Here is a 25,731-nt window from a genome sequence, read left to right as displayed (position 1 = left end):
ATGATGTCACGTACTAGTTTATGTGACGTGCAGACTGCGATTGCTTCAACAGGAGCAACGTGACAAAGGTCTAACACACCCTGAAGCTCAGTCTGCTTTATCGTCAATTTTACACTAAGCTGGAGGGTAGTTTACAAAACTTTATTATATCTTCAGGCAGCTAATCTTTATTTAATCTCCTCTTCATACTGATATGATGGAGAGAGCACACTTTTGGATATTTAAAGCCAACTTCTATTAGGCTACAGATGGTCAAACAGCACCGAGTGAGATGCTGATCAACATTTGATCGACACAAAGGCCTCCGTTCTTTAGCCCATGTGCTAAACTGTGCACCATACCCACTATAGTCCATTTTCAGTTGCCAATCTTCAGTTTGCTGGAAAATATCTGCTAATAGAATCCTATAAACAGTAGAAATGTGCTAACCTTGTAGTGACATCTAAAAGAGCTCATCAGAACCAGATTCCAGCCCCTAACCAGGAAGATCTGGATTTGTTATTTTGTTGTCATGGATCTACCACAGTCGGCCTCGTTCTTCTTCTTCTTTTTATAAACAAGACAAACCATGCAAAACTTATTTGAAAAAAAAAAAAAAAAGAAAAAAGGGAAGACTCTCATATCGGAGGGTTGGATTTTTTTTTGGCACTCATCCTTTTCAGCTATTTTCATCTCCGTCATCCGTTTCCGCTTTGATGATTGGATTTCCTGGAAGTGGAAAAAAAACATTGGACCAGTTTTACTGCATGAAGAAAGAGAAACACCTTCTTACTAATAAATGCCTGTAAAGCTGTAACTGACTAATTTTAAGTTATACATTTTTTCTCTTGGATCTCCAAGTCAGTTGACATTTACAGGTCTGCGATATCCTTTTGTCAGGATCTGGATTTTCAGTTATGTTTTTGGGACTTAGTTATTGGTGTTATTTTTATTCAGTACTTTGTGTCTTTATTAGATCAGTCTTTGTTCAATTTTTGTTCTGTTTCTCTTGGTATTCAGTTGTTTAATTTATCCTTGTGTATTATTTGTGTTAGTTAGTGTGCTCTCCCTCGCCCCCTGTGTTCTGCCATCTCTCTCTCTCCTCAGTCTGTCTCCTGCTCTCATTTCACTCACCTGCAACCCGTTACCAATCAACCACCAGTTCCTACTCCAGTAATCACCTCCCCAGTATATATGTCTGTCTAGTTCAACCACTCCCCGCCGGATCCTCTTCAATACCTTAGTCTTTAGTCTTGTCTTGTCCCCTGGTCTGTTATTTCTAGTCTGCCTTCCTCGCCTTTGTGTTCTCGCCCCGCTCCCTGGTTTTTCCTCGTCTGTCCTTTTGCAGTATTTTAGTCTGTTTTGTTATTTTCTTAGTTTTATGTCCAGTTTAGTTTTTGATAATTCCAGCTTTGCTGCGCCTTTTGTTTATCCTTGTTAAATAAATCCTTTAACTTTATTTGTGCCTCCCGTCATGTCTGCACCTGGGTCCTCCCTTAAACGCATCATGACACCTTTACCGTTCACTGTGAAATGTTGCACAGAAAACCTCGTAGTTTGGTACTAAAAATTCAGTGCGGTCTGTTCTGGCAAGGAATAATGAATCGGGGTGTCATGGTACCCAAAACTGCTTCTCTCTGTTCATTCAAAACTGAGACGGAATCATCTCGTTAAAAAATGCTCAACAAGTGTAGTGAATTAACACACTCCACATTTTTTATTAAAGCCCGTGGTGCAAGTTCAGTCAGGAAATCCTTTTCCCCCCTGGTTTTCCATTCTGCCAAACTTTGTTATTTCCATATTCTCACGTTGTCAAACTCCCTTTATTCTTAATTCTGTTGTCACCACTCTGGTTCATTTGTTTTCTTGCCTGCTACTTTTTGAGCCAATCAGTCCGATACCCATTCTTTATATCTCCTCTGCTCTATCATTCCCCCCTTCAGGATAACTTCTGCGTAACTCCACCTCCTCCCAACTCCACCTCTTCCTGATACTGAAGGGGCCCCATCTGCAGTACCTGCCACCTCCCATCTCTACCCTTTCCCCCTCCTTCAGTCACTGCTCTATGGAATCGATGCATCAGTCTAAGACAGACAAAATTGTTTAAAATTTTCCTGTTTTACATCATTAAATTTTGTTACTTCTTCTGAGTTGATCGCTCTTTATTAAAACAAAAAGCAGCACAGAAAAACCTGCAAAGTTCAGTGAGGTCCCAAAACATTTCAAGGGAAGCTCACGCTGACTTCTGACGGTAAAGTTTTGCCTTAAAGCGTGAACCAAACTGAACAGTTAAGGATCAAGCCAAGTACAGTTACACCCCTAAAAGTCTTTTTTTTGCTGAAACACTTACCATCTAGTTTCTTCAGATTAGGAAGTCTTTTACAGGCTTCATCCATCCAGTTTCCCTCAGCAGAATGCTTGTCATGCAGAGGATTTCCGCCAAAAACCAGGTCTGCGAGGCATGGCAGGTCAGCTAGCCTCACAAACTCTCCTACAGTCAGAAAAGACATCGCGCATCATATCGAGTGCCACACTGTAGAATTCAGCTCATTTCAACCGATCATAAACACGATAACTTTGAAAAATATGAACAGTTACCTAATCTAAAGAAGACTGATTTGGAAACCTTTGGAAATGTAATAGCGAAGTCTAGCTTGTTGTTTGTGTTTATTGTGTTTACGAGTGGAGCGTACCCCAGTCTTTGACCAGGTTGTTGGACATGTAAAGAACCTTTAGTTTCTTCAAGCAGTTGACTCCCTTCATTTTCTCAATCAAATTATAAGAAATCCACAACTCCTCCAATGTGTCCCCCACTCCCTCCTGTAAGCACACAGACAGAAAGCGTGACGCAAGAAAATAATGCAACGTTCACAGTCAATCCAACCTGTGCAACCACTCCTGCAAATAAACGACTCAACGTTAATTAAGGTTTAATTGTAACTTACCAGCCCAGCAAATGTCTTTATGTTATTTCTGCCCAGTGACAGTATCTTCAAGTTCTCTGGCAGGACGCAAAATTAAAACACAGCGACACATTTCTATCTGAGAACAGATGGTGCAAGTGTGTCGTTACAGAAACATCAATCATGCGGTCAATACTCACTGAGGCCGTTGAGATTAGTTATTTTCTCAATGCAGTTGGTGGACAGTGACAGCTTCCTGAGGAGGATACAATGCAATGGCCTGTCAGGTATTTGAGGGATGACTGACTAATATCTGACTATCGGCCACCACTCGACCCTGCATAGTATGAAGCGGGTACGGGAAATAGAAAAACGAATGAATGAATTCATGATTCTGTGCTCATAAATGTGTGGATTTGCTCTGTTATCCTCGTCATAGTTGCTGATATTGAGGTGTTGTCAGAGAGAGCAGGTATAAATTCTATGACTGAAACTCTCTGCTCTCGGGGTTTGGTTTTCTTCGGAAAATATAATAGGAAATAAACTGTGACGTGCTTTAACTTCATTTTCTGATGTTTCTGGGACCAGCTGCTTATTGCTTCTAAATGGAAACAACACATTAACAACACTAATGTCGAGGAAAATGTTGATTTTTTTCAGAAAAAACTTGCATATTTGCAGAGAATGTGTACTTGACTCCAGAAACATCCAAACAAGCCCACAACGGAAATTGTGAAAACAAAGGAAAAGATATTCAAACTCATGAGGTAAGCTGCACGACGACAGGACTTACTCGCAGTTGGCGAGTGTAGAGAGAGAAGGATCCATCTTCTCAATAGGAGGAAAGTGAGCGTACAGTTTGATCTCTTTAGCTTCGCTTGCTTTCATCCCTGACTTTTCCTCCTTTACAAACACACAAACAGATGCAATTACAGCAATTCACAGTAATCCAACTACACAGCAAACGCTGCTGTACACCTGTAAGGGTGATTAAACAAGTAAATATTGTGCAGTGCTGTGTGGTTTGCTGTCCATCCTGGAGCTGTGCCTGTGTTTGCCACTCACCCATTTGCTCAGAGCATCTCTCACAGTAGGAGCTTTAGCCTGTAGACATTAAATAGCATTCAGTTGGAAAAAAGGAGGCTGTTTTATGTTGTGATGACTAAAGAGCAACCAGGTACCATGGGCAAGCTCGCAAATGCAAACATAAAAGCACCCTTTTTCTTACACTACGCGTTTTGTATGCATGACATCTTAATAATGCTTACTTGTCACTGGTATTTCCGGGTTTTCTATTGATTGGCATAGCAAAACATAAACAAGTTTCCCCCAGGCTTTGAGGACTGAGCTGATGTTAGCCTGCTGTTAGCTAACTCGGTCATTAAAACAAGCTTCCAGCTACAACAATGTTCCATGCAACATTATTAATTATAATTCAGATAGGGGGTTACCACACGTGCGCTTTGGTCGTAACAGACACTCCATAAATCACCAAATAGTCATGAAAATATGCCGATTCACTCACTCACCATGTTTACGACTGATGTCTGCCTTGGTTGCTATGGCACTAGCAGCTGCGCCTGCGCAGTATTAATGGAGTTCCTTTTTCTTTCTTTTTTACCCCCTCCTCTCCTCTTCTTCTTCGACTTCTTACTCTTAATATTTTTCAAAAACTTCTCAGGGACTTTTCATAGAAACAATTTAAACTGGAAAAACAAATCGCCTGGTTACTATAAGACTGTGATACAATGGTGTGACAATATAATATGTTCTTTTGTATTTTATACTCTATTTTGAATGCACTCCTATGCTTCCATTTTCTACTTATAAACGTATTTACCCTGTAACAAACATATATAAGGAAATGGAAAACTACACTGTGTTCTGAAAGTTTGAGCTCTGGGGAGAAGTGACACAACAAGAAGTGTCTTAAGGGCAAGAGTTGAAAAGTCTGGTGTCTGGAGAGGGCAGACACAGGAAGTTCGTTAGGGGCAGGGGTGACATGGGGGTGAAGATAACGCGCACACACATAAGAAGCCATGCATTGAGGGAAATTTAACACAACGTTATATAATTTAAATAACAGTATGATGCGATGCCACATAACTGGGAAACTTTGTCTTGTAGCCCCTCAGAGTCAGAAGCAAGATGCAGCACCAAGCACCAGCCATGAGCCCACAAGTCCATAGAGGGCAGGTAGGATTACTCATTGAGTGAATATTATTAGAATTAATATAATGAAAAGTATGGTGTAGACCTGCTCGCTATGAAAAGGGCCCTGAGATGATAGATGGTTCAGCACTACATTAATGAAACTGACCTGAATTGATCAGAAGGCTTTGTAAAAAGGGGAGATTTGTGCTGAGAATTATGACCATTTTTAATATTTTAGAAAAATACACTAAATCACAAGGCTTTACAGAACAGTGCGCTATTGTAGATTTAACATGTAAGGTTATAATTACATGATTTTAATAAGGGGTCATGATCTAAAGTGGGCCTGAAACTCCAGGGCTGGGAATGAGCCCCACTCCGGCCCTGCACACACACATAAGGAGTAATGCATTAAGGGAAAAGGTTAAAGCTAAAGATAAGCACACATGACATGAATGGTGGGGTTGTAACGGTAAAAGACTACACCGCAAAAGAGAGCAGCTTCAGAACACAGGGCGCTTAGCTCAAGAGCAGACTTTTTCTGTAATGGGTCTTCCCCAAGGATCCTTGGTAATAAATAACTGCAGTTTGTATTCCGTTCTGTGATTTTATTCTCTCGCATCAACCAACTCGGGGAAGTCAAAATATGACTTCAACATTACCGTGTAAACTTCCTGAGAGCTATTCTTTTGTGAAACATTTAGAATTGAAAATGAATACATTTTCGACTGAACTGAGAGTATTAAATTTGTTCAAAAAGGCATTCATCCAGATAAACAATTAGCTTAATAATTCTCAACATAATGTCCACTAAAGTGTGTGACGTGGTAGGCAAAGTAAGGTTATATTTTAAGAGCAAACTTTGACTCAAAGTCTTACTATTTTCTCTTTTTTGAGCGTCTCTTTTTCTGGAGTCCTGGTGCCAGGAAAATAATCTCTCCTTAAATGCTGAGAAGAGGAGAGACCAGCACGCCCCACTGCACCAGTAGACAGTGTAGAGGATCTCACCTGGACTCACAACATGCGGCAGACCGTCAAGAAGGCTCAACTGAGACTCTTCATCTTGGGGAAGCAGAGGAAATGTGGACTCTCCTCCAAACCTCTCAGCAGCTTTTACAGATGCACGGTGGGGAGCATCCTGACAGATTCAATCACAGTGTGGCATGGGAACTGTACCATCCAGGACAGGAAGCCTCTCCAGCGGGTCATTAACATGGCGCGATTCATATGTTGAATACTACAGGACATCTACACCACTCGGGTCACAAAGAGGGCACACACCCACACACAGCACACACCGTTTCACCTTGGAAAAGCAAGGGCAACCAGACAAAAAAACTGGTTCTGTCCACAGGCCATCAGGCTATTGAACTGTGATTATCTGTCTTTATAACCCTTTAATAATCTGACCTGCACATTTGCAAATTTGGACATTTAATCTCAATTCTGCATCTGTACATATATTTGCATGGATACACAATATAAACAATATTTGCATTGTTCTGAATGAGATAACACTGACAGTACTGCACAACTAATTGGACCTTACATTTCATCTGAACTCTTCTGTACACAGTACTCGCCTTATTTTATAGATTTTCTGTGGTTAGAGTTAAGTTCATTCCTTTATTTTAGGTGAGTTATTTATTTCAGTTGTGTGAAGGGGAACTCGCAAAGTAGGAATTTCATTGCAGTGTGACCACTGATTTGCTGGGCATGTGACTATAATCTTCTTTTGAATCGTCTTAATTTTGCATCTTGATAGACTTTTGTTTTCCAGGTCAGCTTCAATTCACCTGCATTCCCCAGACTGGGAAACAGCATTATTATGGCCCGTGACATAAATTTTAAAGCTGATGTTGGTTCAAAACTAGTTCAAGGACAGTCTGTCTCAGATAAGAGATGCACATAGTCAAACATCAAACATTTTGAGAATAACAAGCTCCTCAGTTAATGCGGCCAGGGGAGGCTCACCAGATAAGTATTCATTAAATTATGGCTATGTGCCTGTTGACGGGAACTCGCAGCATCTTCAGGGTTACCAAATGTGGGAAGGTTTTACCCTACTTAATGAGAGACGCACCCACAGTGAGACAGAGATTGCAGTGGACTTTGGGGCTCTGAGGATCTCTCCAGATTTGATGCATCATTCGGTAATTCTGATATGGACTCGGTGGCCACTAAAAGGTTTCTGTCTTCGACCAAGTCTGTGTCAGCAGAGTTCTTCCTGTACCATCTACACATTAGCTGTTTGAAGGCGAACATCCCTCATACACCACGTGGTGGTCTCAGTTCCTTGAATTGAAAGGTAACAACTACACTAACCCCGGCGAGACCAACTTAGGGTCCTACACAGCATCTGGCCTAATGTGTGTGTTATATCCGTCACAAGCAGCCTACAGATCTAAAGCAAACATACACACATGTACAAAGTCAAGCATAAGAAGGTAGACACAATCGGAGCTTGTATTTAGATCAGGTCATTTAATCAAATTCAATTTTGAGCTGACATCGTCACTATCAAGCCCTCTCATGAATTAAAAATAACAAAAAGAAGAAACACCAAAGCAATCACACATTTATCTCCCTCTCTCTCAGACGCTCACACTCTCACACACACACACACACACACAAAGTTATAAATTGAATCTGACATTTTGAGACAATAAAAACAAGCAATGTGTGAACAAATGTGTTCGATGGAGTGGAAAGCCACAACAACATGTAAGCACATCAGGCCTTCCCGTGTCATGTTTCCAACATCAAAAAGCACAAAACAGCGGAAGGTGTTTGCTCTAAACCATGGGGGGGAAAAACTGTTATTCTACTCTAGCTCTCACTTAAAACAGCATTTTAAAGTGACGGTGCATTCCATTCGAACTTAGAAGTCTGAAAATTTCAGAGTTCCCAGCAGAAAAGTGAAACTGGAATGCACCCCAGAGGTCAAATTTTTGACTTGGAAAGCTGATATATGGCTGTCCCGCGCAAAAAGTGTTGACAAATGCTTTAATGCATATTTTTAAAAACTGTTTATCAGCACATCTATTCGGAAATGGAAGATGGAGCTCTACCCAGCACATCTGTGCTGCCATAGTGTTTGTGTGTGGGATATTAAAGATGTATTGCTAATATTGTCTGTGAACAAAACCAGCTGGGTTTCTAACTTGCATTTGGAACCCAGTCAATCCAAGTTTGAGGTCATTTCCAGCTCAGACTTTTGGCTTCTGAGGCAAGTGTAACACAGTGTGAGTGATGGCTAATTCAAAAGACCAGACGTCCGCCAAACTATTCCCCACTATGACAACAAGCCTGTAAAAATCAAAGGAGTTTTGAAAGTACAGAGGCAGGAGGGAGGCATGTTGGTTTGTTCTCTCATACTAGAGTGCTTTTAAACCCTTCAAAGTGAAATAAAAAGTCACAGAAAACAAGAACTTGATGAACATGGAGGTAAAAAAAAAAAAAAGATTCATTGTCACCACAGTCCTCAAATGAAAAGTTTTCTTTACAAAAATGTTTTCCTTAAAAAAAAAAGTCTTTATACCTAAACATTAGCCTGTTCTTCTTAGACTCATTTGGACAACATGGTCTTTAATCATCATCTCTGTCCACAATATAAAAAAAACTAAACCTCTCTGAGCAGATTTCCATTACACGCTTACTTATTCCACACTCAAAACCACACCTATTGCTACTCTACCACCCACGTACGGTATTTATTATTACTTCCCATTTCCTCAGATGTTTTGACCCCTCTCCCTACACCCTGAACTGTTTTACACTCAGTCCCGTCATAGCTCATCGTGAGGAGGTTCATCCGCTTTGAGCTTGAACTCTGCCTCTGTGATCTTTCCATCTCCATTGCGGTCCTGGTTAGAGAACATGTTGTCGATGATGCGGTAGGGATCGAAGCCAGGAGCCAGGCGGCCTTTACCGTCGTTCACCTGCTGCATGATGTAGTCAGTAAACTGTGGAGACAGAGGGGATCAAAGGGGGTAAATAGAGGGCGCACACAGAGTGGCGGAAGGAAGAGAACTTTAAAGTTGTCTGTTTAGAAATGACACCAGTGAAGACAGAAGTTGATCCCGTACCTCAGAGGGCTCCACCTCTCCATTGTTGTTTTTGTCCATCTCAGCGAAGAGGTCATGTGACACCTCGTCATTCCAAATGAACATGTAGCCCTCAGGAAGTCCTTCCTCCATGTCCACCAACTCAACGTCAAACAACATCACGGCACTTCCCGGGACCTCATCAGCTACACACACAGACACAACTTTATCTGCTGCAGAACTGACGCACTTAAGACGAATTAGCGTTCTAATTTTGGCCGATAGTTTCATTTATTTACAATCCCCAGATGCAAAGAAAAACTCATCGTCACCTGCATCGGGCATAATAAAATCCCCAAATTCTGTGTGTTTCTCCTTCTTTTGTGCCAATTCCAAATATCTAATCTAAAAAAATCTCAAAAAGATTGTTAAAATCTCAATTTATAACATCAGACTATTGTTTGCAGGTGTTTGCTACAGGAATTGTTAACAGACATTTTAAAACATACAAATTTTCAATCAGTGGTTTGAAAGATCTCATCTGATGCTAATACATCATCTGGAATTATAATTGGACGAACTTTAAAGTGCCTTGAGATTACATTTTTTGTCATTTGGAGTTAAAGTGCCATAAGAAAGGCACAAGCTTTATCAACCCCATGAGTGAATATTGTCTGTACGCATGTGTGTGTGTGTGTGTGTGTGTGTGTGTGTGTGTGCTTCTGTGTGTCACTTACCCACTCCTCTCTCCCCATAGCCGAGGTGAGGAGGAATAACAAGATGCCTTTTCTCTCCCACACACATGTCCATCAGTCCTTCCTCCATTCCTGGCACAACCTGGTTGGCTCCCAGAACGGTGTTGTATGTTTTTCCATAATCATACCTGAAGTAAATTAAAACATCTTCAACTTCCTCAATCATTCACACTTCATTTTCGGTCATTTTTATTATTTTTTTTTTAAACAACATATAGGTTATATCAGTATCCTGACTGTAAAGCTGAAATATAAACATCTTTACTTGAGGGGGTCTGAGGTGGCATTACCGAAGGGGAAAAAAATAAAAAACTACTAAACTAATTGCCAAGATTTTTTGTTTCAGTATTGTTTTAAAGCAATATTGACACAAATAGATATGTGGAGAGATGTCTTCATGAAAAAGTACGAAAAAATATAAGAAGAGACATGAAAACATCCCAAATGTGACACAAAATGACCACAGTTAAAGGCCAGAAAGAATGAGAAACTGTGAGCCAAAAATTAAGATTAGGAAATTACATATGAAATATAATACAGCAATAAAGATATACACAAAGAGACACAACATGGGCAAAGTGAGACATTAAATTTGACACAAAACTACCTCACAGAGATGCAAGCGGCTAAATGAGACACAAATAAAACCACAGAAAATGACCAATATGAAAAATATGTTGCAAGAAAAGAGACACAAAAATGGCAGCGAACAGATGAAAATGACCAAAATGAGATGAGAAAAATGGGACACATAATGAGCAGAGATCCAAATCAACCAACATACTTCCACTGAGTAGCCACAAAGAGATTTAAAATGACCATTTTGATACACAAACTGACCAACCCTAAACAACCATATAGAGACAAATACTGACCAAAAGTGACACACAACCTCTGCAAGCCACACGACTGGAGACACAAAACGACCACAAACCACATGTGCATGGTTTGTGGTCGTTTGTCTTTGTGAAGCAGAATGACTTGAAATGAGGTCTGAACATTCACGGTGGGCCCTGAAGATCAACTGGAATATTTAGGCCTAAAGCACTTTTATATCTGATTAGGCGACAACTCACTTACATTTGACCTTTCTGATATTTTCGAAAGCTAAATACCTGCATTCCCATCAGCCTGAGATGGTTCTACAATCGATACCTCACATAACGGAAACAGGTAATAGTTACAACAGGTTCCATCAGGGTTAGCCAGTTCAGTGTGAGCATGTTAACCTTTACTTAAAAGAACTGCTGCCCCTACAGACTCACATACTCTTTTCTGAGTAAATTAGCCGTGGTTCTTCTCTGTTTGGGATTCGTGGAACTTAGCAAAACCAGCCTGCGTTTGCACCAGCTCTGAATAGATCCTCACTGACACTTCCAACCTGTAGAATTAGACAGACCTACTTATGTGAACGTGTTATAACGGGAAGCCTGTTATTTTTTGTTCGAATTATAGGAACCATCGTATGAGATTTCAAACCAATTTTTTTTTTGGTTCGAAATGCTCAAAATTGTTGAAAATTTTAACGCTGATGAATTTCGGACAACCGAGTCCCAGACGTAGAGTAGCTGTGGCCTCACTCTCACTCGTTATTGACATAGCTAATGTCAGAGAGCCCCTGTTATATTAATAAACTATTTACATTTGCTCTCTGAGTTTTTATCACTTGTTGGCAGGACATTTTATTTTCCTTAAAGGCCTTAAAGTGTTGAGAATGAAGCTGAGGTGTCTGATACTTAAACAGAATATTTGAAAATAAGCATCACTGAGGTCGCTGAGTACATATGCTCCAAACACGTCACCGATGAAGGCCACTGAGTGTATGTGTCCCCAACCAGAGGAGCATGTAGTCAAATATGGAGATTCAGAGGGAGAACACATTCCAGATAAAATTAAGTCGTATGAAGTCGTATGAAGTCGTATGAAGTCGTATGAAGTCGTATGCATTGTTTTATGAAAAGGTGCCTGGAGACAGAAACATGCAGCATCTTCAGGGCTACCAAATAGGGGAAAGTTATCCCCCATAAAAAGGAACTGCAGACGAAAAAGAGGGAGAGATTTCATTCGAACATTGGGCTCATCTTTCTCATCTTGATGCCTCTTTTCTGTAAATTCGAGACGGACCTGATGAATGCAATAAAGGTTTCTATGTTCGATTAAGTCCGTGTCAGCAGAGTTCTTCATCACTCATCTCCACATCGGCTCGGCGACCATCCCTGATTTTTTATACTACAAAGCCTAAAGACGTGCTTTTCTTTATGCATATCCTCTGTAACAGATTCTGAGTTCAGAATAAACCTTCATGCTCATGTATGCTCTGTATGCAAACCTGATCACACATCTGCTCTGTATTTCTGGGAATGGTTATCATATGTACAAGGTGAAGGTAATGAGTATGCGCTCTCAGCAGGGCCTTGGAGGATAAGATGTAGAGACGCCTGTTTTGACTGCGAGGTAAAAATAACGGCTTATGAAGATAGACCGATAGGGCCTGGCCTATCCTGAGGGGGGCGGACGCTCATGCTGATACCTTTTGAAAAATGCAAGCTGGATGTAACGATACACGATTAAAGTTTAAGGTCGATTTATAATGGTGTATAAGGTCAGGGGGAGTCAAAAATTAATAGTAAGGAGAGAAGCCCCATAGAGTATAAAGGCAAAACAGCAAGGAAGCTGGTCACATTTGTATTTGTCGTCTCATTGCCCTGTATTTGGCCCGTATTTCTGATGTTGGTGTAGTATATATATGAGGGATGGTCGCCTTCCAACAGCCGATGTGTAGATGGTGAAGGAAGAACTCTGCTGACACAGACTTGGTCGAACACAGAAGTATTTTATTGCCAACCAGGTCCGTCTCAGAGTTACAGAATGATGCATCAAATCTGGAGAGATCCTCGAAGCCTGAAAGTCTGTGTCATTACTCCTCCACTGAGGGTGCTTCTCCCCTTATGTAGGGTAAACCTTGCCCTATTTGGTGACCCTGGGTGAACTCTGTAGTCAGGCTGAAAGATATATGTGTATGTTTATGTCCCAGGTGTGGCTGTCCTGGACATTCTCAACTGAGGGAATTAGGCATGGGGTGTTAAGAAGTATTTCTCCAGATATTTAGGTTTACCCTTATTCATCTCCTGTCTGGACACACTGAACCTGATGCCCCTCCGGACCTCTGTTAAGTGTCAGACACTACATTGGATAAATAAATACCCCCTGCTCGCTTATTGCTGACTACAGAAGATCATTTTTTGCCTCATCTTTGTCGCCTGATTCCACATCCACTACTGATACAACCAACAGTTTTTGAGTATTCTTTAACTTAGATTCTTCCTGAGATCCAGAAGTGACCGAGAGAAATTATTGTCCCACGACCAAAAATGTTTTACTCACGTGGAGTCAATAGATGATCCGTCCATCAAAGAGGCATTGTAGTGATATTTGATGAAGTCTCCCTTCTTGGTCTGCTTTTCACACGTCTCTGGTTTGAAAGTGACTGTGATCTCCGCTTTGTCTGAAGGGTTGTGGAAGTCGATGATGTGAACATCAAACACCAGCACAGCTGAACCAGGAATCTTAGAGCCTGAAGGAGGCATGGTCATACAAAAATAAATAAATAAATAAAGACAGAATCTGGCATTTACTACTGCAAAAGAGAAATCCAAATGAAATCCAGAGTAGTTTTAAACACACCGGTGCCCTCCTCGCCATAACCCAGATGTGGTGGGATGGTGATGGTACGTTTCTCTCCAATGCAAACTCCGATAAGACCCTCATCCATGCCGACTATCACGTAGCCTTGACCCACATAAGTGTCATAAGTACGATTACGAGAGTAGCTGTGGAGCAGAAAATCATCACACTGAAAATCTGGGAACACTCTGGTAATTTAGAAGGTAGATTTCTCAATCAAACTACTTAATCAGACCTCACTATAAACATACAGGAGCTTTGTAAGTCTGTTGTAGGTTAAACCCACAACCAGCCTCATGTTTTGGAGGATTCATTTATGTTTTCTTGTTTTCATAAACTTGCAGCGTAATGACACATTTAGGCTGAGCATATGCATGAAAAGATAGAACATGTTTCCGGCTAAAAAGACATGACAAGAAAGGAAACCAGGGCTGATCCACTCGATCACACACAAAGGTCTAACCGTAAATGGTGTTTGACTTCCTGAGATTAGCTTTTCTCGAAAAATGAGTTTGAGATTTTCAGTTTTTTTTCCTTCTGTCAAACATTCCATGTAAACAACCTGCATCATAGAAGCCATGGCAGCCGCACGAAAAAAAGAAACAATTTGGAGTATGTAGCATTATGTTTTGCAGACAGGGAATTTTCACAGCTTGCTCTAAGTTTCGATTCAGCTCTCAAATGCCTGGAGTGCACAGAGAGATGCTGCCATCATGAGGCTACTTGAGAAACAGCAGATATTAAACCTCTGGGCAGTAACCGACTGTTTAGTTCAAGTGTTTCTGTGGAAATAACACGAGAAATACATGCCTGGAATCAAAAAAAGTCCCATCCAGAAGGCTGCCATTGTAGTGGTATCGTACAAAGTCTCCAGCGATTGACTTCCTGGTGCAGGACTCGGGCACAATCTGATTGGTTACGGTGATGCCATCTCTGGGGTTATGGAGGTCCAACAATATGACATCAAACACCAGAGACGCCTGTCCTGGGATGTCGCTGCCTGAGAGGAGAAAAAGATGAAAATCACAGACATACTTCTCTTTATCCTTCCTGTATTGGGAACAATTGCTATACTGAGAAATATCAATGTTCATTGTAAATCTGTTGCCAGAAGACAGAGGCAACAGAACACGGTTTAAGTTATGACATTCTAAAAAGAAAAACTGATATTTAATATCTTCCAACGAATTAGGTAAACTGAAAACAGACAAAAGGACACAACGTGTCCATCTCTGAATGCTGAATACAAGGTTTGAAGCAGCAAATGCTGCCAGCTAAACGACAGAAAGGTGCCGTGTTATTTCAGCAAGACAATGCCAAACTCCAGTCTGCCCATATTATAACAGTGTGGCCACAAAATGTCTGATCTGTCTGCTGTCCAGATATCTCACCTCTACATAAAAACATCAAGCAGAAACAAGGAAACCTTTTGTTTTCATCCAGTGTGCAGTCAAAAGAGGTAGTGAGGTGAACAAACATGTCCCTGTCATACCTTTTCCTTTTTTAAACAGGTTGCATTTCTCAAAAAGCAATAAAAATTGCTTATAGTCTTTGAACTATTGTCAATTAGATACACAGAACCAGTAATTACCAAATATACGGTGTTCTGTTTAATTGACTTTTTACACATTATGCCAAGTGTTTGGGAACAGTTTTGTATAAGTTTGGCCAGATAATAAGCGGCTCTTTTAGTGGCCTACAGGACAAATTGCAGTTCTGTTGCTTTTCTACAAGTAAATGAATAATCTGAATTAAAAAAAAACTCTTTTTAAACTTTTTAATTTAATGAGGAAATTACAGAAACATTCGTGTTTACACAACCAAGATAAGAACACAGAGATGTGCCGGGGGAACGTACGATAAATCATTACTGTAATTAGATATTGGCTTGTATGTGAGAAAAGTGGCAAACTTGAGGAAATAAATCATCTGTAACACAATGTGGAGGAGTATAAGAAAGTTTGGCTGGAAAATTAATGCCTAACAGAAGTTGCGCTGGGTGTGTTTTTTCCAATTTCTAATAAAACTGAGAGGCTAAAATAAAGCTTCAGATTTACCAGTCACAGTGTGCAGTCACAGCACCCAATGCTCACCGATTAAATAATTGGATTTCCTCTAAAAGAGTTGAAGGCTTTAAAGCCAAATGTGTACAAAAGGAAATGATAATGATCAAATCGCAAACACTCACCATCTCCATTCTCTCCATAGCCAAGGGACGGAGGCATTGTGATGATGCGTCTCTCTCCAATACACATTCCCAGAAGTCCCTGATCCATACCAGCAATCAGCCAGCCGATCCCGACGTAGGTGTCATAGGTGCGCATGCGGGTGTGACTACAGCAAAGAGTGAAGAACAGGTGTTGCAGGTGCGTATTTGTATGCTGGACGAAGTTATTGAGGGATTTTGAGAGGCGAACCTGGAATCGAACAGGGTCCCGTCCAGAAGGGTGCCGTTGTAGTGGTATCGAACGTAGTCGGAAACCTCCACCTTTCTGGAGCAGGTGGGGGGGGTGTGGTAAGTGTTGATCTGGACACCGTCCTCTGGGTTCCACACGTCGAGCAGCAGAACGTCAAAGTGGAGGATGGAGTCAGCAGGGATGATGTCACCTGCAGAGGAGAAGAGAACAGGTCATGCATTTAAATGAGGAAACACTGCTGTTTGTCCAGGTTAATATGAACTGAAATCTGTATCAGGACAAACAATAATCTATTTCATACAAATCAGTACAGGCATGTCCTTTTTGATGGCTGCCAGGCTAAATATCTATTTGGATTTGGTTCATGCAGCAAATGCCAGAATTTTGGAATTTGTTAAACGGCATAATGTGGCTGAATTTACGTCAGTAAAAGTTTTAAAACTCTTTTTGAGGTATTGAAAAGCTTCAACGATTATAGCTTGCAGAGAATCTACAAGCAACTATTCTGATCATCAACAAGTCTGTAAGGTGTTTTTTTCCCCTCGTCTCTTGTTTGATGGTTCTCTTCATCATCTTGATGTTTTTAAAAAAAAATAAGAATTATCAAGAACAACAGGACTCCCACATTCTCCTGAACATCAATACAAATACAAACTGAATATTCGTGAGTTTGTGTCATCTGCGGCAGTGTTAAGCCTTAAAGTGGGTAAGGCACATCATGCTGAAAAAAATGTTCAAAATGAATTTGGACTTTGGAATTGAGAAAATTCCAGACCGATGTTACCCTCCACAGACTGGATGACTAACAAAGATCACCCCAAGAGCAATAAGTAATAAGTGGGTGAGGTCACAAAGGAAGGCAAGTAACCTTCTGGGACCTGTAGGCCTCCAACACATCAACCAAAGTCAATGTTCAGCTCACTCAAACAGTGGTGTGAATGCTGAACAAGGCTGCCAGTCTGCAGCTTGTTGGAGGTTTCATTGACAAGCAGAGGACTGTTGTAAAAATGTTTTATGAACAGATGAAACCAAATAAAAACTTTTTCATCTTTATTTGAGAAGTGTTCTGTTTTGAGAAAGGGAAACATTACAACTTTACACCATCTGTGAAACATGATGATGATGGCAGTGTCATTTTTTGAGCATGTTTTGATGCATCTGGACATCTTAATATCATTTATGAAACCATAAATTCTTAATTATGCTGTGAATATTTGGGGAAAATATCAAGACATCTGTATAGTTCAGGAAACCCACCAACATCCCAGAGTTAAAGCCTTTGTGTACATGGAAATGGGGTCAGATTCCTCAAAGATGAGAAGCAGGACAGAACAACTCATTTCAAATATGAGTTGTGTTTATGGCTGCACAAGAAGGTCATGCCTTATGCTGAAAACAAAGGTTCACATACTTGTGCCACTCACAGATATGTGGTAATAGATCATTAATCTTTATAACTAACAGACCATGACAATATTTGTGTGTTATTTGTTTGTAAGATCAGGATTTTTGTTCATATTTATGTAGAAACAGAAAATCTAAAGGGTTCCCAAACTATGTGGCACCATTGTAAGGGGAAGGAGGTGGGAGGAGGAAGCCATTGAACCTTTACTACTGGTGAGTTGGCGGTCTCTCCGCTTCTTCAAAAATCTCACCATCTCAGCTGTTTTTCATCTCGTGCGATCGTAATAACTAAGACCAGTGGTGGAGGACACGGCCCCGGATTTTACATGCCCACACATGCCCCCTCTATCTCCTCCCATTATCCAAATACTTTGTGTGCACACATGCAGATCTGCATGTAAACAGAACATCAGCATTCCCTCACGTCTATAATCATATGTAAATAATGTGGAGAGACAAACGCAGTTATTGCTGAACAATGATCCACAACAGTTTTATGTTAATCAACACATCAGTGTTTAAAGTTTATCCACTGTACTTGAAGGTGATGCATTAGCAACAGCGCAGCAACTGAGGCTAAATACCTTGATACAAAGCAGCTTACTCTGAACTGCTTCCTGGTCTGTGATGCCCCTCTGACATCATTCTACATAGAGGATTGGGAGCAGCCCACTTCCTCTTCACTTCAACAGACTCCAAATACAACAGCTCTGTTGAAAGACTGTAATCTGTTTATGAGCCAGCCAATTTCAAACAAAGCACTCTTATTGTCATGGTGAGCTGTGGCAGCTCTGTGTATTTATAGTTCTTTGTCCCCAAACTTTGTAGAGAGGCTACTCATTTGATCCTCATTTCAGGCACTCAGTTGGATGATTGATGGGACAGAACGATGTGCTAAAACACATTGAACTATACGTACCATATCCTTTCTTTCCGTAGGCGAGGTGAGGTGGGATCTTGACCATCCTTCTCTCGTTGACACACATTCCCACCAGAGCTTTGTCCATCCCTTCAATCAACTGTTTTTTGCCTACAAAAACGTTATATGTGCTACCTCGGTCATAGCTGAAATGGAAAACAAAAACCACTAGATTTATCTGAGGACAAACTTAAACTACAAATTCAATCACATTTAAAGACATATTTACTTAGAGACCTGACTCAGTAATAGGGACCATTATTCATCTATATTATGTAATTATTCTATCTGCAATTGGGAAAATAATGTCACTTGGGATAAGCTACTTGTTATTTTCACATTTGTAAAATGTGTTCTTGGGCCATTGGCGGACAATTAAATGAATCTAGGTCTCTATAAAGGAAATATGACATTTTCAAGGATATTCTTCTTTTAAATTGCTGACAAAACCGGAGCAAAAATATTAGCTCCAACTGCAGAATCCTTTCATGATCTGTGAGATCGGATTGTGATCTTCTGTCTGATCCCTGTAACGATCGTTATCATGGAATTGTTTTGGAGCTTGTGGATTAACCACCAGTGCTCACTCTGCCTGCTTGCCTGCGTGGCTCACAAGGACTAACCCACAACGCGCACTTTTACGCATCGCGCACGCTACTCGCGCCGTGCAGCAGGGCTGCTATGCACGAAGGGGTTAAAGTGAGAATAAAACACTCACTCATACTTACTCACCTTGAATCAAACTTCTTGCCGTCCGGAAACGTGCCGATGTAGTGATACCTGACATAGTCCAACACTTTGACTGCGCGCACGCACTGGTCCGGCACGAAAGTTTTCTCAATTAAGATGTCGTCTAACGGTACCGGAGGAGCGTTGCAGGCGGCAAACGTTACCAGAACCGACAGAGACAAAAACCGCTGCATGCACTTGATCATTTTTAAACGCAGACAAACTTACAAACGATGAAAATAACTGTGGGGAAAAGCCTGTAAGTATGTGAACTAACTCCCTGTAGCCCCGGTACCTCTGTTTCCTCTACTCCGACTTGGGAAGAAGCCCTGCCCCTGGTCCCAGCGTAGGAACGGTCAAGTCAGAGAAAAAAACATGCATCACATCCGTTTCAAATTTACAAGTAAAGCCTCATTTGATCACCGGAATGCCACATTTCGATCGAAACAAAAAAAAAACTGCAAACATACTTGGATGAAACTTAAAATCTTACGTTTGCATGACGCACAAGCGCTTTACAAACGACGCTTGAGAAAACAACTATGCTCTTAATTTGATGGCGTAATCGAGATTTCCTGCCTTTTTCCTAGTTTGTTACAGCTGACTTGACGAATTTGGGATTGAATGGGATAGTTTTGGGCACCACGTATTGCTCTTGCGCAGTGCAGCTTACAAGATGTGTCAACGTGGTAATGTAGGGGTCTCTACGCACTGGGGGATATATCTACACCCCCCTCCCTCCGGATACATTTAAATAAAGATATGTGGCTACGCCTTTTTATTATGATGAAATTGCAACAATAAGTATGGCCTTTTCAAGCCTTTTTTTTCAGTTATTATGCACGGATGCTGCGGTGGGGATCATCGGGCCTTTCAGCGGGGGCAGACCAAACAGGAATGCTCCTACGTGGCAGTGGGGGTGGGAGGGACACTCACCGGGGGTTCAATTGGAAGTGACTGGAAAAAAGTAAGCTTATGCTTTAAAGAGAAGAATAAAACTAGTTTCTTAAGGTAATACTATGGGTAAAATGGCCATACCTCTAAACTAAAGGGTATCAAACGGGAATTTTTCCCTCAAATATGATGTTAAGGTGCTAAAGGCCAAACGTCAAACTTATGTAAGACTTTTAAGGTGTAGTTACTGTACAAGAACATAAAAGCAGCAGTGATTTACTTGTGATTTCTTTCTTTTTTTTTTTTTTTTTTTTGTGGGAGGAGCAGCTCCAGCAGCTCCTGCAGCCCCACTTTCCAAAGCGACTGATCCTGCCCTGAGCCCGGGGGAGGGGAGCTTGTGTCCGGATACGTGGTGGAACTTGAGGCGGTCCTACAGACCCACGCAACACCGACCGTCTGGGATCGTCCCAAACTTAAAAATGGCACCCTCCACTTCTCCTCATCTCTTCTCTGCGCTGTTAATTGCACTTTCCTTCTCCACAGTGAACTCTCAGTATGAAAAATACAGCTTTAGGAGCTTCCCCAGGCACGAGTTGATGCCTTTGGAGTCCGCTTACAAGTACGCACTGGATCAGTACACGGGGGAGAAGTGGCCGGAGACGGTGGAGTACATAGAGGTGTCTCTGCGACTCTACCGGTTGCTTCGGGACAGCGAGGCCTTCTGCAACCTCAATTGCAGCTCCGTCAGGCTGGACGACGAGCAAAAGTTTGCGGAGTTTCCAGAGCTGCGGGCGTTTGGCAACGTGATGAAGAGGGCACAGTGCCTGAAGCGCTGCAAGCAGGGGCTGCCCGCTTTCAGACAGACCATGCCCAGCCGGGACACCATAGATGAATTTGAGCGGAGGGAGCCTTATAGATACCTCCAGTATGCCTACTTCAAAGTAAGCAAAAACGTGAGGGTCATCAGGAAGGGAAAAGGGCGGACCTAATTCAGCCAATTCCCAGGCAGAGGGATTTCAAATCTGTGATTTACAACCAACTTTGTTGTCTTCCCATAAAGTTACAAGTTCATTTATTTAATAGAAACAGATTTTTTTTTTCATAGCCTGAGGGCGTTCTGACGTCACCTACATGCCACGGATGCACAGGGGGGTCTATTGCGTTGTTGGATTTTATTCCTATGTTTTCTTGTCAAATCAAGAGAGAAACGCTAAGGACGCACTAAGGAATTTTACCCAATTGTCAGTTAATGTAAAATTGAAGGCGAAAGCACAAATTAAAACTAAGACTAAAGAGAATAATCCAAAGAGAACCTCTGACTTGCTAACTGATGAATATAATAACTAGTTCTGGTTATATTTAGGGTTATATGAATAACCATTAAGCTAAGTTGGGCTTGTGATGAAACTTTTTGTAATTCGCCATCATCGAAACCTCTATTCAAAGAAGTTTTCCTTTATTAGGTCAAATAGTATCTATCATAAGGGTGCACACTCCACTTGTATGATTTCCTTTATTTGTCAAGAACACAACTATAAAAGTACCAACTTAGAATGTGTTTTTGTGTCATAGTCCAACAACCTGGCCAAGGCTGTGTCTGCGGCCCACACCTTCCTGCTGAAACACCCAGATGATGAGATGATGCAGAAGAACATGGCCTACTACAAGAGTCTGCCTGGAGCAGAAGAACACCTCAAAGACCTGGAGACCAAATCCTATGAGGTACACACAAACATACCCCTGAATTGTAAGCACGGAACTTTAGAATATCTTCATACATAACAAAAAAAACAACAACACTGTGTGTATATAAATAAATTACTTACTTGCATTTCTAGCCCTCTCATTACGCACCAGCCAGTATGACTCTTGATCTACAACTAGACTTATTTTAAATGTTCCGAGGGTGCGCTCGGAGCCAGTCAAAACTGCTTTCTCCTTCTATGCACCTTATGCCTGGACTGAGCTTCAAAATATCAGCTTGCCATCACTCCCGTCATTGGATACTTTGATGATGTACACACACACAGCATCTGTAGGTAACACAGGTGATCTCTCTCAGTAAACAACATGGACAGAAACTCATCGTCATCTGTTGTGAACAAGCACTGTGACCCCCCCCCCCCTTCACTGTTACCTCTGTGTCTGCAGCCTCCGTAGAGGTGTTAGAGCTGTTCCTGCAGCCTCGTCTTGGCCAAAAAGATATTATCGGCTTCCTGATATTTCCGCTGCATCTTCATCGGGGATCCTACTTGGGCTTTGGAAATCTCTGTCAGTGCTCCCTCATGCAAACAACTTTCCTGTTGCCATGGTTATGCAGGTGTACAAAAGTGCCAGTGTTGCCTGCAAAATAATTTCAGCAGCAGTATGCAGCATTGAATTTTTTTTAAAAACCCCCCAAAAAACAGTGTTTTCACTGAAAAATGCTTGGAAGAAAATCTCAAGAAGATCTAAAGATGGTCACAATATGGTCACAGCTTATTGCAGCTGGCTGCCACCAGTGTGGTGCTATTCTAGATCATACATCATCATCACCATCTAACCTCTTTATCCTACAGTAACAAAATTCTGTACGCCTTGATGTTTCTATATTTTTGTGGATGGGGCTTTGACGGTGCCGCCTCCTTTTGAACAACAAATCATGTGTCCTGCAAACAGGAAAAAAAAAAGTGATCTTTTTTCGTATGTCTTTTAAAGAGTCTTAGAAAAAGGTTTTCTTTTTTGTTTTACTTGACCAACATAATGGTAAACAAGCTTTATTATTTGTTTTAAAGTAATAACATCACTGACTTGCACACAAAAGAGTTATATTCAAAAGTGTTGAATGCCTTTGTTTAATCACGGCTACCCTTTTCATCATGGGGTGTTCCAGACCTTATTTGTGCGTGCAGTGAGGGCTTATAACGGCGATAACTTCCGTACCTCAGTGTCAGACATGGAGCTGGCACTGAGGGACTTCTTCAAGGTCTACGATGAGTGTCTGGCTGCATCTGAGGGCCCGAGGGACGTTAAAGACTTTAAGGACTTCTACCCCTCCATTGCTGGTTAGTTCACAAGCATTTATGTCTCGATCACTGTTGAGACTGAATGCATTTTTAAGTTATATTTCTGCAAGGTCTTTGAGAGCTCAAGATAATTTTCATGCTGTGCTGTGCTTTGATTGCTTTCCTCTCCAGACCACTATAGAGAAGTCCTTGAGAGGAAAGTCACTTGTGAAAGTGACCTGACACCTGTTGTTGGGGGTTTTGTCGTTGAGAAGTTTGTGGCCACCATGTACCACTACCTGCAGTTTGCCTATTACAAATGTGAGTGGGTAGAATAATGAGGCTTCAGAGTATTTGTGTTCATCATCTAAAATCCCCTGGATTAAGTTGTTCATCGTCATCATTTCAGTGAATGACCTGAAGAACGCCGTGCCATGTGCAGCCAGTTACGTGCTGTTTGACCCCAATGATGAAGTCATGAACAACAATGTGGCTTACTACAAGTACCACAAAAAGCAATGGGATTTGACAGAGGAGGACTTCCTCCCCAGATCAGTGAGTAATGTTTATGATCACATGCTTTATGCACTCAACTGAAACTTGATACCAAAAGATAGATTTTGTCACCGTGACACCGAGTCGGGCTAGCTGTTTTCACTTATGATTATTCATTTACACCAGTCGGGTTTGTGTAAACCAGAAATGGGTTGGTTGCTTAATTATGAAAGACATGTGAGTGGGCCGGAGGAAGAACACTTAGTGACTGGTTGGACCCAATCAGGCTACGAAAATGTCCATTTCCAAAAGTCACCTGCTTTCCCTTTTTTTAAAAACCAGAGCTTTCAATTTTCAGTCACCTAAAATTGTAGTTGCGTGTAAACAAAAGGCCACAGAAAAGGCTGCCTAAAGTTTTTTTTTTTTAAAAAGTATTATACATGCGTGCATGTGTGGACAATGCCTCTGTGCAAATGCTGCACAAACTAATTCAGCACTGTAGCATTTCACTTTAAAAACTGTAGCAACGACACCAATATTTTACTTTATATCTGTTTAATTCAGTATTACTTTTCTCAATATTTGATTAATATAGTAGAATATACTCACAAAAGTTTAAAGTATACGTACCGGCATGTAACTGTTGATTTATAATAGGTAGCAAATTATCCCAAAGTATCTCTGTAACAAATTGGTTTTCAAATTCAACAAGGTCTTTATGGTTACTGTAATGTGTTCACTATCACTGTGGTCACTGCATCCTATTAGTGGTGCAGTTTTGATTGGCAAGTCAGTTTCTGGTCCTCAAAAGTCACACATCCTTTTACACACTGACACGTCTATGCTAACATGGGAAGTGGGGGTCATTATCAGTCCAGCATCTCACTGCGCCCCTGCTGTCAGAACTCGCTAAGGTAACATGAAGGCAAATAGAAAATAGATAGAAAATGGATAGAAAATACAATTCAATGCTGCTAAATTACAGTTATCTACGGATAATGATCAATGATATTAATAACACATTTTCATGCAAATTAAGAATATTTAACTCTTGCGCATTTAACGTCTTTGTGTGAAATGCACGAAAATTCTGCTTTAAATCAACAGCCGTTCATTACAGTGAAGTTTAATCTCCAACTGGGAGTAGCTTAGATATAAATGCATCTGTTTGTTTGTGTGACATTATTTTATGCTGTTCATTTTTTCACCTGATGTGTGCGTGTGTCTGCTACAGGAAGCCTTGCGGTACTACAATCAGACCACCCTGCAGCTACAGATGCTGGAGTTCTCCAAGCAGCGTCTGGAGAGCGATGATGAGGTCTGTGCCTGTGTTTGCGTATTTTTTTGTGTGCAAGTGCGTCAGAGGATGCTCGCAGTCAGGAGATTAATTTGTCACATGAAAGGAACAAGCAGACTTGCAAGAGATCAGTTCTGGTTTTAAATGGGTTTTTGGTGTTTCTCATTGGCTCTGTTTTTGTTGAACTTGCGGAAAAACCCTGTGTTATTCAGTCTGGTCACATGACGCCTTGCAGCACAGTGTGCCCAGTGTTTATGAGGCTGTAATAACACAGACAGGCATGGGGTGGCAGCATGACACTGCTTTTATTAAGGTTATTTGAACACAGCAAAATGAGGGTGCCCATCTGAGCCATCCACCGTGAACCAGGATTACATGTTGTATGTGGTAATTTAGTTTCTTTACTTTACTCTTCTTAGTGATGCACAACATGATAAATCTGAAATGAACAGACCCTCCTGAGTTGGTTTTTCATGTCTTTGTGTCCACAGGGAGAGGTGGTGGAGTTTATAGACGAGTTCCTGGATGAGGATGAATAGCCAACATCTGCAGAAACACCGAAGCTCTAATAACATAACACTCTAAAAATTTGTATTTATTTGAATTTTAAGAGACTTTAATTGATCCATTTTCTTTTACCTGCAGCTACAAATCCCGATTATTGTTCTTAATTTGTCATTTTGCGCACTAAATATTCAGTTCAGCCGTCTGGACTGACAGCACAGACAGCTCAATGATTTGATGACAAAGATAAAAAGGACAGTACTCACTCTTTTATGAATTCATTTCTTCACTGTGAATCACCTGTCATCTCTCAGTTTTTACAATAAAGTAATTTTCCAAAAGTCAGATCTTTATGTCAGCTGGCCCTACACCCATTCCTACCCAAATGACTGATATGCCTTATAAGGCAAAGTTTGAACTGCTACTGTCCATGTTTTTTAAAAAAAATGCCTTAAAGGATCAGCTAATTCTCTGTTCCAGACTTTTTTTTTTTTTTACTACAGTCTATTAAAAAGGAAAGAAAATTCCCAGAAATAGGACTGGAGGATGTGATTGAGAGCTGAGCAG

General features: G+C 41.0%; 3 protein-coding genes across 3 annotated transcripts; 1 reads left to right on the top strand and 2 right to left on the bottom strand.

Annotated features, from left to right (window-relative positions):
• Positions 1-594: 594 nt before the first annotated feature.
• Positions 595-4,458, bottom strand: dnal1 (dynein, axonemal, light chain 1). The gene is made up of 8 exons (XM_075449299.1): positions 4,412-4,458; positions 3,948-3,986; positions 3,676-3,785; positions 3,083-3,138; positions 2,925-2,980; positions 2,673-2,799; positions 2,330-2,470; positions 595-708 (listed from the first exon to the last, which is right to left on the bottom strand). Exons 1-8 carry the CDS (start codon positions 4,412-4,414, stop codon positions 659-661), a joined length of 582 nt encoding a protein of 193 aa, XP_075305414.1. The 5' UTR covers positions 4,415-4,458; the 3' UTR covers positions 595-658.
• A 3,042-nt stretch (positions 4,459-7,500) lies between these two features.
• fkbp9 (FKBP prolyl isomerase 9) lies at positions 7,501-19,330 on the bottom strand. Its single transcript, XM_075449052.1, has 10 exons — positions 18,994-19,330; positions 18,262-18,407; positions 15,939-16,128; positions 15,710-15,855; positions 14,332-14,521; positions 13,522-13,667; positions 13,222-13,411; positions 9,820-9,965; positions 9,125-9,288; positions 7,501-9,001 (listed from the first exon to the last, which is right to left on the bottom strand). The coding sequence occupies exons 1-10, from the start codon at positions 19,194-19,196 to the stop codon at positions 8,825-8,827; spliced, it is 1,698 nt and encodes a 565-aa protein (XP_075305167.1). The 5' UTR covers positions 19,197-19,330; the 3' UTR covers positions 7,501-8,824.
• An 881-nt stretch (positions 19,331-20,211) lies between these two features.
• Positions 20,212-25,509, top strand: crtap (cartilage associated protein). The gene is made up of 7 exons (XM_075449053.1): positions 20,212-20,825; positions 21,457-21,606; positions 22,757-22,928; positions 23,061-23,189; positions 23,278-23,423; positions 24,598-24,681; positions 25,152-25,509. Exons 1-7 carry the CDS (start codon positions 20,364-20,366, stop codon positions 25,197-25,199), a joined length of 1,191 nt encoding a protein of 396 aa, XP_075305168.1. The 5' UTR covers positions 20,212-20,363; the 3' UTR covers positions 25,200-25,509.
• Positions 25,510-25,731: the final 222 nt, after the last annotated feature.

The sequence above is a fragment of the Odontesthes bonariensis genome, chromosome 18 (genome assembly GCF_027942865.1).
Source record: "Odontesthes bonariensis isolate fOdoBon6 chromosome 18, fOdoBon6.hap1, whole genome shotgun sequence".
In the NCBI taxonomy this organism is placed as follows: Eukaryota; Metazoa; Chordata; class Actinopteri; order Atheriniformes; family Atherinopsidae; genus Odontesthes; species Odontesthes bonariensis.
Note: the sequence above shows the minus strand (reverse complement) of the source record. Positions and strands in the feature narration are given on the sequence as shown.